At 32.9% G+C, this 14,432-nt stretch overlaps 1 protein-coding gene across 3 annotated transcripts in view; it reads left to right on the forward strand.

The window, feature by feature from the left end:
- LOC118201233 (uncharacterized) overlaps positions 1 to 13,905 on the forward strand; it is a 75,727-nt gene extending 61,822 nt beyond the window's left edge. For all 3 annotated transcript variants that reach the window (XM_085814050.1, XM_035373292.2, XM_085814051.1), the window contains one exon: positions 13,619 to 13,905. In XM_085814050.1, the coding sequence (XP_085670176.1) occupies positions 13,619 to 13,741 (123 nt within the window). In that variant the 3' untranslated portion in view covers positions 13,742 to 13,905. The remainder of the gene's footprint in view (positions 1 to 13,618) is intronic.
- Positions 13,906 to 14,432: the final 527 nt, after the last annotated feature.

A 14,432-nucleotide genomic window follows, 5' to 3' on the forward strand; every position in this document is an offset into this window, starting at 1 on the left:
AATATCAAATTTAACTATTTATTTCTTTAACTAGTGCACGAAAAAGTTCAGTTTGCAAAAAGTTCATTATTTTCTTATCAGATAAAAGTAAGTAAAAAAACTACACGTTTACGTACAAAATTCCTGGATATATTAAAAAACGACTTTACTAACCTAGATTATTTCTCATTATCTTTTACCAGTTTTCTGAAGATTTAGGGAAAAACAACGAAACAAAATTTGATCACTTTAGCAATTAATGTGTAATTGCTAAAGTGATCAAAACTGGATGCTAAAGTGAGTAAACTAACCCTATTAATTTTATACTCGTGGTTTTGAAAACATAAATAACTTCCCCAGTTTTGCACATGAAATGTTATGCAAAGTTGATTGCTTATTTAATTTATTGAAGCATAATAGCTACTTTAATAAACCGTCTTTTTTTTCTCTAATTGGATCTTCTAAAAATTTAAATGCGGTGTTTATTAAAAAAAAAAAAAAAAAAAAAAAAAAAAAAAAAAAAAAAACCTACCTCAGCTCCACCTCTGAAAATATTTTATTAAATTATCTACCGCATTTCCATAAAATTTTTAATTTGAAGTACTAGCGTCAGGATCCTGTTTGACCACTTTGTTCGAACAACACAATTATACAGATTAACATTCAAAACTGAGGCAACCGCCAGACCTTAGGAAAGCCAGATTTCTGAAAATACTGGACTTTTTATGATTAAATACGTTGTATATTTAACAGAAAATGTTTGTCTGTATAAGTCTCTGAAAATTAACGCAAAATGAATAGCAAATGAAGTATATTAATATTCATTATCTAAAGAAAACAGAATTTTAATTATTTTAAATAAAACAGTTTTTTTTTTCAGAACTTTAGTTCGATTAAATAAAATAATATCAATTTGATCATTATTGTACCATTATTGTTCAATTTAATCATTATTATATTATTAAATTTTAATTATTATCACATATCGAATAGCTAAACTGCAGATGGGCTATCAAAATTATCAATATCATGACTGACAGTAAGAGCATCCTCAACAATATAAAATGCATCAGTTTGTGGAGGAATTGTTGGTGGTGGAGACAATACCCCTCGATTGACTTGAAGCTAAATGTAGTGAATTGTAAAGTGTAAAAGGCAATATTCTAGGTTCTGTTTCCTAGCTATTTTTCTGAATATATCATTCAGTGGCAGCTCTTTCTATTATAAATTTGTCTTTTGGCTAATAATCATTCCAGATATCTTCTCCCCTTACAAAACTTTGCTATTCCAGACCAATCAGCAACTCGGGTGACAACATACTGAATATGTCAACAGAGGTTGTTTATCTCCCATTTTCCTCATTTTCAACTCTGTTTCATTTTCATCACTACCTGTGCAAGCATTTTTCTCCAGAAATTTAGCGATATCTAAGATATCGGAATCAGAGTACTGATAAATAATAGGCACATTATTATCAATATTTATCCATTTAGTAAAAACTTGTTCATTTTTAACTGATGAAACCTCCTTAGCATTAGAATCAGTTAAGTCTTCCAAGGAATCTCTTATAAGAAGAAGAAGTTCAAGTTCCCTTAGCAAGAAGTTTCATTATAAGCTGCTTTTCTTCGGAAAATTTCACATCTGCAAAATTATTTCCAGTGTCTTCGTTAGAAGGGGAAGTGAACATTAAACCTGGCCACAATTTAAGCCATTTATTTTTTCGATGTTTATTTTTTCATAGACTTTCACGTATTGGCAACACATTACGCTGTTTCCTTCAATGTTAAATTCGTGTTTAACCTGGCTACTATAAGCTGGGGTGCCTGAATTAACTAAACTCACGAAGCAATTCATTAATGGAGATCGATTTTCACACATCGTTGAACGCATAACACCATTGTCCTGTAGTTGGATTACTGATATGCACTTCAGTGGGAGGTAGGCAACACTAACCTTTCACTAGAAAATCGGATTTTAGATGTGCCGAATCTGTTATCTAAAATAAGAACTATCGTACATTTAGGGTCTAGACCAACTGAGTTATAGTGAGTTAGTTAGTTAGTCCTAAACGCTGGTCCCCAGCCACCTAGCAGGCGAAGCCTGCCATATGGCTGTGAGGGCTATGGGCTACGGCTATGACGCCACATGGCTATGATGGCTATGAGAGGACAGGCCAATTCAACAACAAACGAACGTTAAATAACGAAACATAACAAAATAAATGGTTAAATAACGGAACATAACAAACTTAATAAACATCCGGTGATAGGTTGCAAAGCTAATATAAACACCAGACCATACAATCACACAAAACGAATATAAGAAACTCAAAAGAAATAAACGGGTTATAAAAGAAATAAAATCTTAACACGTAAAACAACTACATACATCTCAAACACTCTCGGTGAAATCAGTATATAGAGATTCCGCTTCCATTTCTATGTTCTTTCCTAATTTTTAAACCTTTATAAATTGTACTTTTAATTACTTTCAAATTTCTTCATATTACCAAAATTCATCTTACATTTATAAGTTCACTTTATTTAGATCTGTTTTTAAATGTCCTCGATACCAATATTCTTCTTATTCTCATTCAAAGTTTGTATAATATCTCTTGCAAATCTTCTAAACAATTCATAGTTACTAAATAAATCTTCAAACTTTGTAAATTTATATTTTCCTTTCAAACTCCCAGTCAGGCAACAGTCCTCGACGAAATTCTTTGAATCGCCGAATTTATTACGAACTTTACATATATCATTTTCCTGGAAGTGGAAACTTTTTAAGTAAGCAGGGAACCTTTCATGCGCAGTGAGAATTTGATTGACATCTACATCTCCTAAAATTAACATTTATTTACTAACTTTTAATAGATAGATAATTTTTGTTTCTTTCGGAGAGTCCCCCAAAATTTTCCAGTCTTTAGTAAGTTATCTTCTATTATAGTACATGTCTTCTTTTGGAATCTTGAATAAAAACCTTTTCTGCCTCAACCCTCAGGACGGCATCTTTTGCTAGTGCATAGGCTCTCTCATGCGCATAATGACTAGCTTGAGATTTCACACAATGTAGATTCAAAATATGCTTCGTTCGTAGTTGTAAATAAATCTGCTTAATTTCATTACCAATTTTATTCTTTTGAAAAGGGCGGAAGAGCGCCATAAGTGCAGATAAGGAGGCATCTGAGTATAATTTAATGCTATACCCCGCGGAAAGTTTCTTGATACAGGATAAAGGATTTTAATTGCCAGCAATTCTGCTTGATAAACTGAATTTCCTATGTTTTCCTTTGTCTTAAAGTAAACTTTTTACAATCAATTTCAATATTGTGGAAAATTGCAGTGAAGGCACAACTGACTTTTTCCGCAAACCTTGATCCATCTGCATAAATTTCAGTTTCTCCAGTTGAAATATAGTCTTTATAGTAGGATACACCGTAAAATAGGCTGGGATGGCTTAAACTCAGATCATGCTCTAAAAAAGCTTCGCTGGTTTCATTTTCTGTTTCATATTATATCTTAGGCAAAATTTGTCATAAGTAAATTTAAAATGTAGGGAGGGAGGCTGTACACCAACCAGTAGGCACGCAAATTTCTTCGAGACTGTTCTAAATGGTCTTGTAATTGCAAGTGCCCAGGCCCTCTGCAATGAGTCCAATTTCTGCCTTATCTTGACCAGCTCCTCAGCTCGATCATCCCATGTGCTAATACCATAAAGAATTTTCGATATAATAGCATTTTTGTTGTAGAGACATCAGGTTTTTTTTTTTTTTTTTTTTTTTTTTTTTGAAGGAGGCAAAATGAGCAAACGCCTTCGCCGGGAATCGAACCATGGACCTCTGGAATACCGGCCCAGCGTGGAGAACCTTTACACCACGAAAGCACGCTAGGAAAGTGGGAGAAATATCTTATATTGTAAATTATACCTCAGGGTGGGGCTTTTCTTAGAGAGAGTTGATCGGAGTAAAAGTACTTTTATAATAAATTGCAATTTTTCTGTATTTCATTGTAATGACTTAAAATGCTCTATAAAATTCAGCTTATCATCGATCAGTACACCCAGGTATTTAAATATATTCATAAATTTTATTCTTTTTTTATCATATTTAAATCTGGGGGTTCTAAATTTTTCCCTCCTCGAGAGAAAAATATACCATTTGTTTTCTAAATATTAAATTCTATTTTTGTTCAGTACTCCTCTTCTTAAAAACATTTTCAAGCAGGTTAGAAGTAGCCCCTATTTTTTCGAGGGATTCAGCTGTAATAGTCACCATAATATTATCAGCATTACAGGTAATATTCGTATCAGTTACACGTTCTTGCAATAATTTATTTCCTATGAGACTCCAGAACAGGCGGGCACTACATGAGTCCTGAGGATAGCCTTTTCAAATTTTATAATGAAGATTGATTGTATTAGAGTTGCCCAGACAAGTTAATTCTGTACTCTCCAAATAATTTTTAATTACACCAAATAGGTTTCTTGAGATATCAATTTCATTTAATATAGATAGAAAAGGAAAACCAGCTAAAGAGTCCAACGTCCCTCGGACATCGAAATAAACCAAGACCACATATTTACTATGTGGCTTTTCGCTGACTTGTTGAATCATATTGTGTAATGCTAGATCGGTAGGCATATACCATCCAAAACCATATTGATTTGAACTATTATTTTTTGTTAAAAAATGTTCAGGTCTTTATGAAATAAGCTTATCCAGTATTTTTATATGGGTCTATGTCCCCTTGTAGATTTAGGAACAAAAATCAATTTTCCGATTTTCCAAATATCAGGAAAAGTCTTTAAAACTTTATTTGCTGTAAAGTAATGTATAAAAAAGGAGAATTCATCAAAGAGAATCCTAATTAAAGTAGTCCCGATTCTATCAAGTCCAGGGGTCCAGGGGTACCATCTCTAGGGTTAGAAATAACATCAGATATCTCTTCATAGGTAAACGCTCACTCCACCTTCCCGTCGTCTTCCATATAAATATTTCGATAATCAGGATCATTAAAACCCCGATCAGATAATCAGGATCATTAAAGTGATCTATAGTCCAGCCTCAGAGTGTCTTTATCATAAAGTTCTGTGGCAGACAATTATTCTTATACAAATTACAATTATTCTTATACAAAATATCTTGTTATTCACTTTATTTGTGGCATATTTATAAAACTTATCGTAATAAATCTTGTTTTTATTAAACAAATAATTTCGAAAATCTCTTTTTGTCCTTTTAATTTATAAGGTATTTCTCCCGCCTTCTTAGCATGCCTTCGTAGCGCAGTGGTTAGCAAGCTCGAGCGTGTTCGGGAGGTCCGTGGTTCCGCTCCCGGCGAAGGCATTGCTCATTTTTCATCTCTCCTGCTTCCAAACAACCTAATGTCTCTACAGTGGAGCCGAACTAAAAGGCTGGTGGATGATGATTCTCCACACCCAAGATCTGACGATTTGATCTTCTAAAAAACCCAATCGCCCTTTAAAAGGGAGATTATATAAGGTATTTCTCTCGCTTTCATGCCTTCGTAGTGTAGTGGTCAGCCTGCTGTGAATCATCTTTATTCCAGAAGTCCATGGTTCAATTCCCGGCAAAGGCTTTGCTCATTTTTCACTTCTTCTGCTTCCAAAAAATACCTAATGTCTCTACAGTGGACTCCTGCTTCCAAAAAACCTACTTTCTCCACAAATTGCCTTTTTTGAATACACCTAAAACTATCTGAGATTTTTCCGTGCAGCTTTTGTCTTTCGTCTTAAAATATCTAATTCAGGTATCCATAAGGTTGTCCTCTTCCCACTCTTTATTTTGCGCCTTAAAAAACTTATCCTTATTTATTTTTATCGTTTCTTCTACCCTGAGGACCACATTATTCAAACTGTCTCTATCTCTAATAGTCGCGAGTTCATTTTCGAGTTGCGTAATGTCTATTCTCAGTTTGTTGACAAATTTTTTCGTTCTAAGCGAATAATAAAATTAAGAAAATTCATATAAATAGTCGAAGGTGAATCATCTTTATTGTAACTTTATTGTTAAGTTTCAAATCATGAACTAAATAAATACATAAAATCATATACTAAACTATCTCTTTGGTCCAGTACCGTAGCACCCCAATTAAAGTTCTTAGAATTAAAATCACCTAAAATTATAAAGTTAAAATTGTAAAATTTTAAACCATTTCCTAAAGCATATAAATGAGTATTCAAATCTTCTACCAGTAAGAAATAAACCGAAATAATCCCAAAGTTCTTTTGACCATTAGACCTGGAGACTTCCACAATACAATCTCGTGCCACGTCCACAACAAATTCAAGTTGTTCCTTAGTGATAATGATACCTGTTCTACCTATTTCTGCACGGGAACTCTCCAAGTCCCCAGAACATATGCATTTTTATTCTGAATATAGCAGTGCTCTTGTAAAGTAATTGCATCAGGTATATCTTTGATAATGTTGTCAACTGCAGAGAGCCTACAAGCAGCAACAGCACAGTAATTTAAATTAGAGTTCAAAATTTTCATACATAAGAAGAATTCGGAGACAAAAAGAAAATAAATATATAAAAAAATAAAATATGAGTTCACTTCCTTGTTGCAAATAGTTTACACTAAAATTGGTATGGTCAGCTGAAATTTTTATAATTAAAATCACAAAAATCACAATCTCTAAATCAATTGTATATAAAATTTAGAATAGCTGCTGTGTGTAAAAGACCAAAATGCAAGATAAATGAAAATTCTTTTTCTTATAAATATTCACCAGAGTGCAGAAATGTAAATCACAAACAAGAACAATAAGTTAAAACGTCCCAGCCGACACAAAATAAATAAAATATAAATACATTTTACGTATCAAGATGAACTTCAATAAATCTAATTTCTTCCAAATACGCAGGACATTCCTGAGAAAGAGCATCATGTTCCTCATTATATTTAGTACTGAAACGTCGATTATATTCCTTGTAATTAATACAGCGCGCGAAATCGGAAGAACACTTATAAAGCAGATGATACTCCGGACACACTCCACAAACGGTTGTATTTTCACAAAATTTTCTAGTTGCCAGAAGGACAGGCAATTAATGCATCGTTTAGAACGAATATTATTTTACAGAATAAGATTCCCAACCGATTATTATCCGCTGATCTTCTAAAATAAAATTCTAACTTTCTCGTGAAACATGAAAATCTTTATGCGATATTTCCTGTTCTAAGACTTTCACTTTAAACAATGGGCTAACATAGTCAGTGACACTTGAACATTCCATTTTTAATGCCTCTATAAATACTTCGTCCGAAAAAAAAATTAGAGACATTGTAAATAGCAAAAACCTTAGGCTGTATACATTTTTTACGTTTTGGCTTTAAAGTTGATAAAGATTTTAGTTATCAATAGCCGCTTTTTCCAATTTTCTACATTCTTCTCTGCTCTTCTGTCTAACTACCATATCCCCATTCTTCCTGAAAAAGAGCCTACAACACCAATTCCAATTTGCTTCGGATAAATATTATTTTTTACCTCATCATACACATTGATATGTTCCTCGAGGGGCTTTAAGATGATTTCTTCATTTCTCCAGAAATCAGGATCTTCCTTCTTCCTATAATTGTATCTTTCACTTAACATTTCTTCACATCTTCCTCTATCCATTGTCGCTTTCTCGTGATCTAGCAAATCATCAATCTCACAAACTTCTTTGGCAATAAAATCTAGTTTGTCTTCCTTATGTAGATCCTTTTGATTTTCAAGCATGTTCCAAATTCTTTTGCATAATCCATTCTGTGATCTTGTTACTACCAAAACTAAACGTTTCAATTAAACATTTAGAGACATGTTTTTCTTTCAAACCCTCTACCACTTTGTTACTATCACATATTATATTAAAGATATACTTTGGACGATCATGTGTAAATTCTTTTTCACACTCGACAGTAGTATTCAGATTCGGACATCTTATCAGGTCGGCAATGGGACAAATACAGTGATTCAATACATAACGATAAGAATTTCAACCCAAAATTTAGTGCATAAAATTTTATAAATTCAGTAAAAATTAAATAAAATCATGCATTGAAATAGATACTAAGCAGTTAAAATTTATAAATACATGTAGAAATAGGCTCTTACATAAAAAGCACAATAAAATTCAAAAGCCAAAAGTTCAAAAGTCTCATAAAGCTGTAAGACAACTTTCAGTTGTAAACAAATCGTCTCCTCGCTAGACTTAGCTCTATTTGAAAGTTCAGACGTTCAAAAAAACATGAAAACGATATGAAAAATCCATGGAAATCAATTTGTAGGTAACTAAAAGCATGCAGTATCATAAAAATACTCTAAACGTTATTTTCTTAGTCCTTAGTTATTTCCTACAATTCAAAATAATGTTAAAAAGTATTTAGTCGCCGCCACAATAGGGGTAGCTACACTTAAGAGTAAGATTGCTTATAAAATCCAAAATAATGTACGTAAGAGCACATAAAATAGATACGTGCATCAGGAACATCTAAACTTAAAGCAAATATCATTCCAAACACTGTATAAAAGAACTCTACAATGGAATATAAACCCCAAAATTGAGCTAACTAACTTAGGTGTTGTCTACAACCGAGTTGTGAAATCAACTCAGCTATAGACTTGGCTGAATTATAATGAGTCTTAACCATAGGAATAAAACATTTTTGAAACCAATCCAATGTTATATCAGTGGTAACTCACTCCTTCCTTTTGGCACCTTAGGGCAGGACATCGTCTTATTCTCTTGAAGGCCCTCGGATATAACCTTTTTCTAGTAACAAGCAACTTACATCTGTGGGTATCCGTAACATTATAGCAGCGCATTACTGTAAGACGATCTTTAAGAGCTTTAAGCCCTGATGGTGATTTCGCGTCTTCAGTTGCCAGATTTTATTGTTTGGCATATATGTCCCGAACAAGGCTGCCTCTTTATCATTGTACTCTTTTTCAGGAATGAAATGTTCAGCATTAACTTCGAAAATTCCTCCCTATATGCACTATCCCGCATCTTTGCCTACCGTATCCCGCCTTGGAAAAATGTTGCCAATCTTTGGAATATTCACACTTGTATTGCAATCTCAGCTCCTCATGAAACACTTTGGCTTGTTCTTTTAATGAATTACCATAAAATTTCACACCTCCATTTAGGCGGAAGTAAAACTAAATTATGAGAACTTTATCCATTTCCGAACTCTTTTCCTCCTTTATTAGCATCCTTACAAACATTTGTTTTCTCGATCCTAGTAGTCTTTCTTTCTGTTTTTAAGTATCATACAATATTGAAGAACCAGCGTTGTATGTTTCCCAATAGATTCGCAAAAACATACCGCAATTAAATGTTTTTTAAGCATTTCCACTTTTTTTGTGCTCTACAGCCGAGAATATTTACATTTTATACTGCCTGTTTTCTTTACTGAATACATAATAAGGCCATAGGGCAGGAATTAAATTATAAAATGAGAAGAAATAAGCAAGAATATCTGTTAGCTTGTGCAAGCAGGATCCAAAAGCTGAAGCAAAGCCTTCAGAAAAGAATGGTGGGATAATATGGTAAATTTGAAAGATGCTCTAAAATTCATGCCGGAAATTTGCAGAACTGAATTATCAATAGCCGAATTTTTGAATGTTAACCTCTATAACCACTTTTAAACATTCAGGCATTTCACGTTCTCACATGAAAGGAAGGGAATATTGTTCCCAGATCTAAATATAATGCTCAAAGATATATAAAAAGTGCTGTTTAAGAATATTTCACTTATTCGGCGTGTTATTGTGTTTTAATATTTCACTTGTTGTCTGAAAGGGATTATTCTTGAGATTGAAAAGTATTAAGAAGCATAACATATGTAAATATCGTTCCAAAAGTTGCTAGAATTAAACTTCTTTTAAGAGGAACGATTTTCCACACTGTTAACGTTATCTTCTCATCCATACTCTCACGGAATCTCTGTCGGACTTCGGTTGACGCCGTCGATTTTCGCATACGTTTTCGTGCTGCAGAACAGACATCAAGAGATGCTTCGAATACGAGTGATCCAGATATAGTTATGGCAAGAAAAGCTAAAATGCTGAGTATAAAATGCAATGAAACTTGAGCAGCATCTATCATCGCGTGATATTTTAAAGATAACTGGAAAAACATCATACTTGCGCTAAAAAGCACCACAAAAAAGGCATTGAAAGACAGTTCATTATCAATTTTTTCAGCAATATCTTTCAATAAATCATAACGGTATATAATCCTTTCATTAATTGTGTATTCTCCGTCTCTTATAGATTGCGCCAAGTTTCTTACCGCTTCCTTCAGTTGGTAGCAAACTAACGCATAAAGCATCGAGAATGTATAGATTGGCATATAGGAGGAAAGTAGCACTGCTGGTCCATAGAACAGTTGCATTATAATCATGGGTTCTTTCGGTAAACTTAACATATTGGACAGCATATAATTAACGATGCTCATACCATGATAGGAGATAATACATGAAACAATTTCGATCAAAATTGTTAAAATAACCCAGCTGTAAATGCAACACTCAGTTGCTTTGCTGCCTTTAAAACGCAACTGCATTATAATATTTATTAGTTTCATAAAACCATTTATTTTGAAAAATAGAGCAACTTTATGTATGAAGATCACTACAAGCATGAACACATAAACTGCGGTCCAAGTAACACTTCTTTGCGATACATAGAATATTGCCGCAAAAATATGGAATAGGTTTATGAAATTTGATACCCCTTGAAATAAACGTTTAAGAACATACATCACTTTCCTACTTTTGGAAAGGCTTCGCTTACTAAATATTCCGCTAATACAAAAGAGCACAGTTACGACTCTATATAGTAATTTGATTTTGCGATTCATGATTTTATTTTTGTAATTCAAGATAATTGTTTATCTTTCACACGCTTCTGCTGCGTAAAGGTTTATGGAAATATACTTTAGTTTTGCTTTCAAACGTTCTTTAAACCATTAGATATGGCCTTTTCTACGGATTGTAGTAAAACGAACTTTATTTTAGCATCTAGGTGCCCATTAATCCTTTTCTACAATGCATTCTTTTCTACAGGCTAAAATGAAATATGTTTCTGAGTGTTCAATAAGGCAATGAATATATCTCTTTCATCAGATTGTACCCTTACGTTTATTCATTTTAGCTTTGGCTTCCAGAGGTTCATTAAAACGGTTCATTTTGTCCTTTTTTATAAATGCTAAGGAAAAATAGTTTGGTTTGTTTTCAAATGCTCATTAATAAGTTCAATATATCATTTTTTACAGAATGTAAATATATCTACTTTAGTTTTGCTTCCAGCTGTTATCAACCTGTTCGATATTTCCTTTTGTTCAAGTAGCTTCCAGACGTTCAGTAAGCCCTTACGTATGTCCTCTTCTACAAGAAAATTTTATCATATGCTATTGTAGCATAACGCGGAACATGCCAGGGCGATTACTTGGAAATCCTGTGATCCACTTCGGACCAGACCACAGTTTAATTTCAAGAAATTCTCGCTGCAAAAATTTATCTTTTATGTATAGTTACTAAAAAATTCATTTTTCCCCGTTTAGTACTTATTTCTTAACTGTAACATTACGTCATTTGATTTTTCCACAGTTTCTGCAGAGATTAAGGTTTAGTGAAAATTCGCAAAATTAGACAGAAAGTTAGGATTTTAAAAACTGATGTCTGGGAGGAAAATCAGTTTGAAATTTGTTTCACGTACTGTTTAAGAAGAGTTATCATTGCGATGAATTAAATAGTCCTTATTATTCGAAACTATTATTACTCCAAATCGGCACTGAAAATTTACACGTTACTCCTTTAAATACGAAAACTGTATCTTTGCCAAATGTTATCTTGTTACATACACATTACTGTTAGAATTATTATAGACAATCAATCTTCTGCAAGCAAAATGAGATAGAACACTAAGATGAAACTGCGTAGCTCAGGAAGATATACTGATACAAATTGATCCAGCATTTCAAACAATTTTTGCTTTCTTTGTGAACAGTTTGCAATTATCTTAATGTTTCTAATTTATATACTGTTGCGTTAGAAGTGTCTGCCTGACGTTGGGTATTAATTTCACTAATAGGTTTATTTATCCCTTTACCAGGTACAAATTACTAAATGAAATGAATAAATCAATACATATCCATATTTTAAGCATTTTCAAATATTTTAGTGACGTATTAAAAACGCAGCATTATTTTTAAGTTGCTTAAATCAACAAAAATAAAACTGAAAACAGGAAAATAGTTCAAAATAGCTTCGATAACTAAAATTCTAGGTATTTCGAATGTGAATAAATGGAATTCTGTTGTACATAACAAATATATGTGAAAGATGTGAGATTAGTCGAACATCGGGTATTTCATTACAAGGCCTTCATTAAGCATAATAATGAAAGAAAATTTCAATTTTGATTACAGTGGAGGATGACTTGATTTGGACGATGATGAAATTAATTTGTGCATGATTTATTTGTAGAAACATTATGTTATTTTGACGCAAGAGAGATGAAAAATGAGCAATGCCAGGGACTCGAGAATTGGACCTCTCTAATACGCGCCGAGTGTGCTGACCACTACACCCCGAAGGCATGCTGAGAAGGCGGGAGAAATACCTAATACACTCCCCCTTTTAAAGGGTGGCTGGGTATTAGGGGACCCAATGGCCAAATCCTAATGGTGGAGAATTATCACCCACCACCGTTTTTAATTCGAGAGTCACTGTAGAGACATTAGGTTATTCCGAAGCAGGATACATGAAAAATATGCAATGCCTTCGCCGGGACTCGAGCCACGGACCTTTCGAATACGCGTCGAGTGTGCTGACCACTACACCACGAAGGCATGCTAAGAAGGCGGAAGAAATACCTTATATTTTTAAAATCATAGAGTTTAATGAAAACTTCTTGACACGTAGTGAATTTAATACAGCTAAGGCGCTTAAGTACACTATCCTCTATTTAGCACAGTTTTACTAAAGAACAAGTTAGAATAACTATGAAATCTTTATTCAACAAGTTAGAAAGTTTTCTAAACTCAATTAGAACAAAAATCAAAATTAACAACCTTCACAAACATTTAAAAAAAGAAGCTCAGACCAAAGTCGGCGTAAAGAAGACTAATGGCAAGAATAACACAAAGTCGCAGAATTCTAGTAGCTAGAGAATCAAAGTTAGGAACGTACCTTTCAAGCAGGCAGAACACGCTCATTTCACCCTCCAAAACTTCCTTTAAATATTTCCTTCTTTCTAGCTAATTTGAATATCGCTGCATTGGAAATTTGCGTTTTGGCAGAGAAAGGAAACGTGGTTTGATAGAAAAGGTTGTTAACATAAAATAAAAACATTCCAAAATCTTTTCTTTAATACCTGATAAATGTGATTTTCAAATAAATTAAGAAAATATACAAGTGTCCTAAATTAAATGTGAGCCACTACATTTGTCGTAGAATTGGCGATTCTGATGATTTTCAGGGATAGGATAACATAATACAGAAAATACCAATTTTTATTTAATTGAATGATAGCCGCCATTTTCATACACATGCTATTCAACTAGAACTATTAAAAACTATTCTTACCATCTTAAAACTGTACTAAAATTGTGGTTTATTTTCAGGTGGTATACGACAAAATGTATTCTGTGTCAGTGGATGGTACCCTCAGGGTCTGGGATACAACAGGGATCCTTGATGAAGAAGTGGTTACTGAGGAAGTAACAACTGACATGCCAATACCTTAAACTGTATTATTATTTCTTATTCAGTTTGCCGCTCGTTTAAGTAATTTAATAGTTTAAGTAATTAAGTAAGTTTACTTAAATCCACTTGTAACCATAACTGAAAGACTTATGTAAAACTTTTGGTCCTAAGTTACATGTTTCAATAAATATATTTTCACAACTAGGAAAGCAATTTTAGTTATGGATATTTAAAAAGTTATGTTATTATTATCAAGTAAATAGCAACTGCAAATTGAGATGACGCAAAAGCGAAAGTAGATTAAATACGAGAGAAAGTGGCGTAAGTCAGCGTGCCTACGATACAATATATAAGAACACACAAATAACATAAAAATTATATCTATAATATGTATAATTCAAATTAACTTGAAGAATTACATTAAAATTATATCTATAATATGTATAATTCAAATTAACTTGAATAATTACATTACAATAGTTAAGGTTCATACATTTAAATCAATTAAGTCAAGGTAAAAAGCTATTAATTAGCATCAATAATAGAAAAATTGCATCAAAAACAACGTAAGCAAACTTATATTTCAGACCTGGTATCCAAAGAGATCAGTTAAAGTACACATATTATATATCTCCAGAATCGTCATTTTATAAGGAACACAAATTTAATCACTTCTAAACACTCTCTTTCATCTGAAAGTACTGTGATCAGAAATACAGGAGCATCACGAAG

This window comes from Stegodyphus dumicola, chromosome 3, assembly GCF_044657685.1.
Source record: "Stegodyphus dumicola isolate Sdum_Otavi_A_Nest chromosome 3, ASM4465768v1".
Lineage (NCBI taxonomy): Eukaryota > Metazoa > Arthropoda > Arachnida > Araneae > Eresidae > Stegodyphus > Stegodyphus dumicola.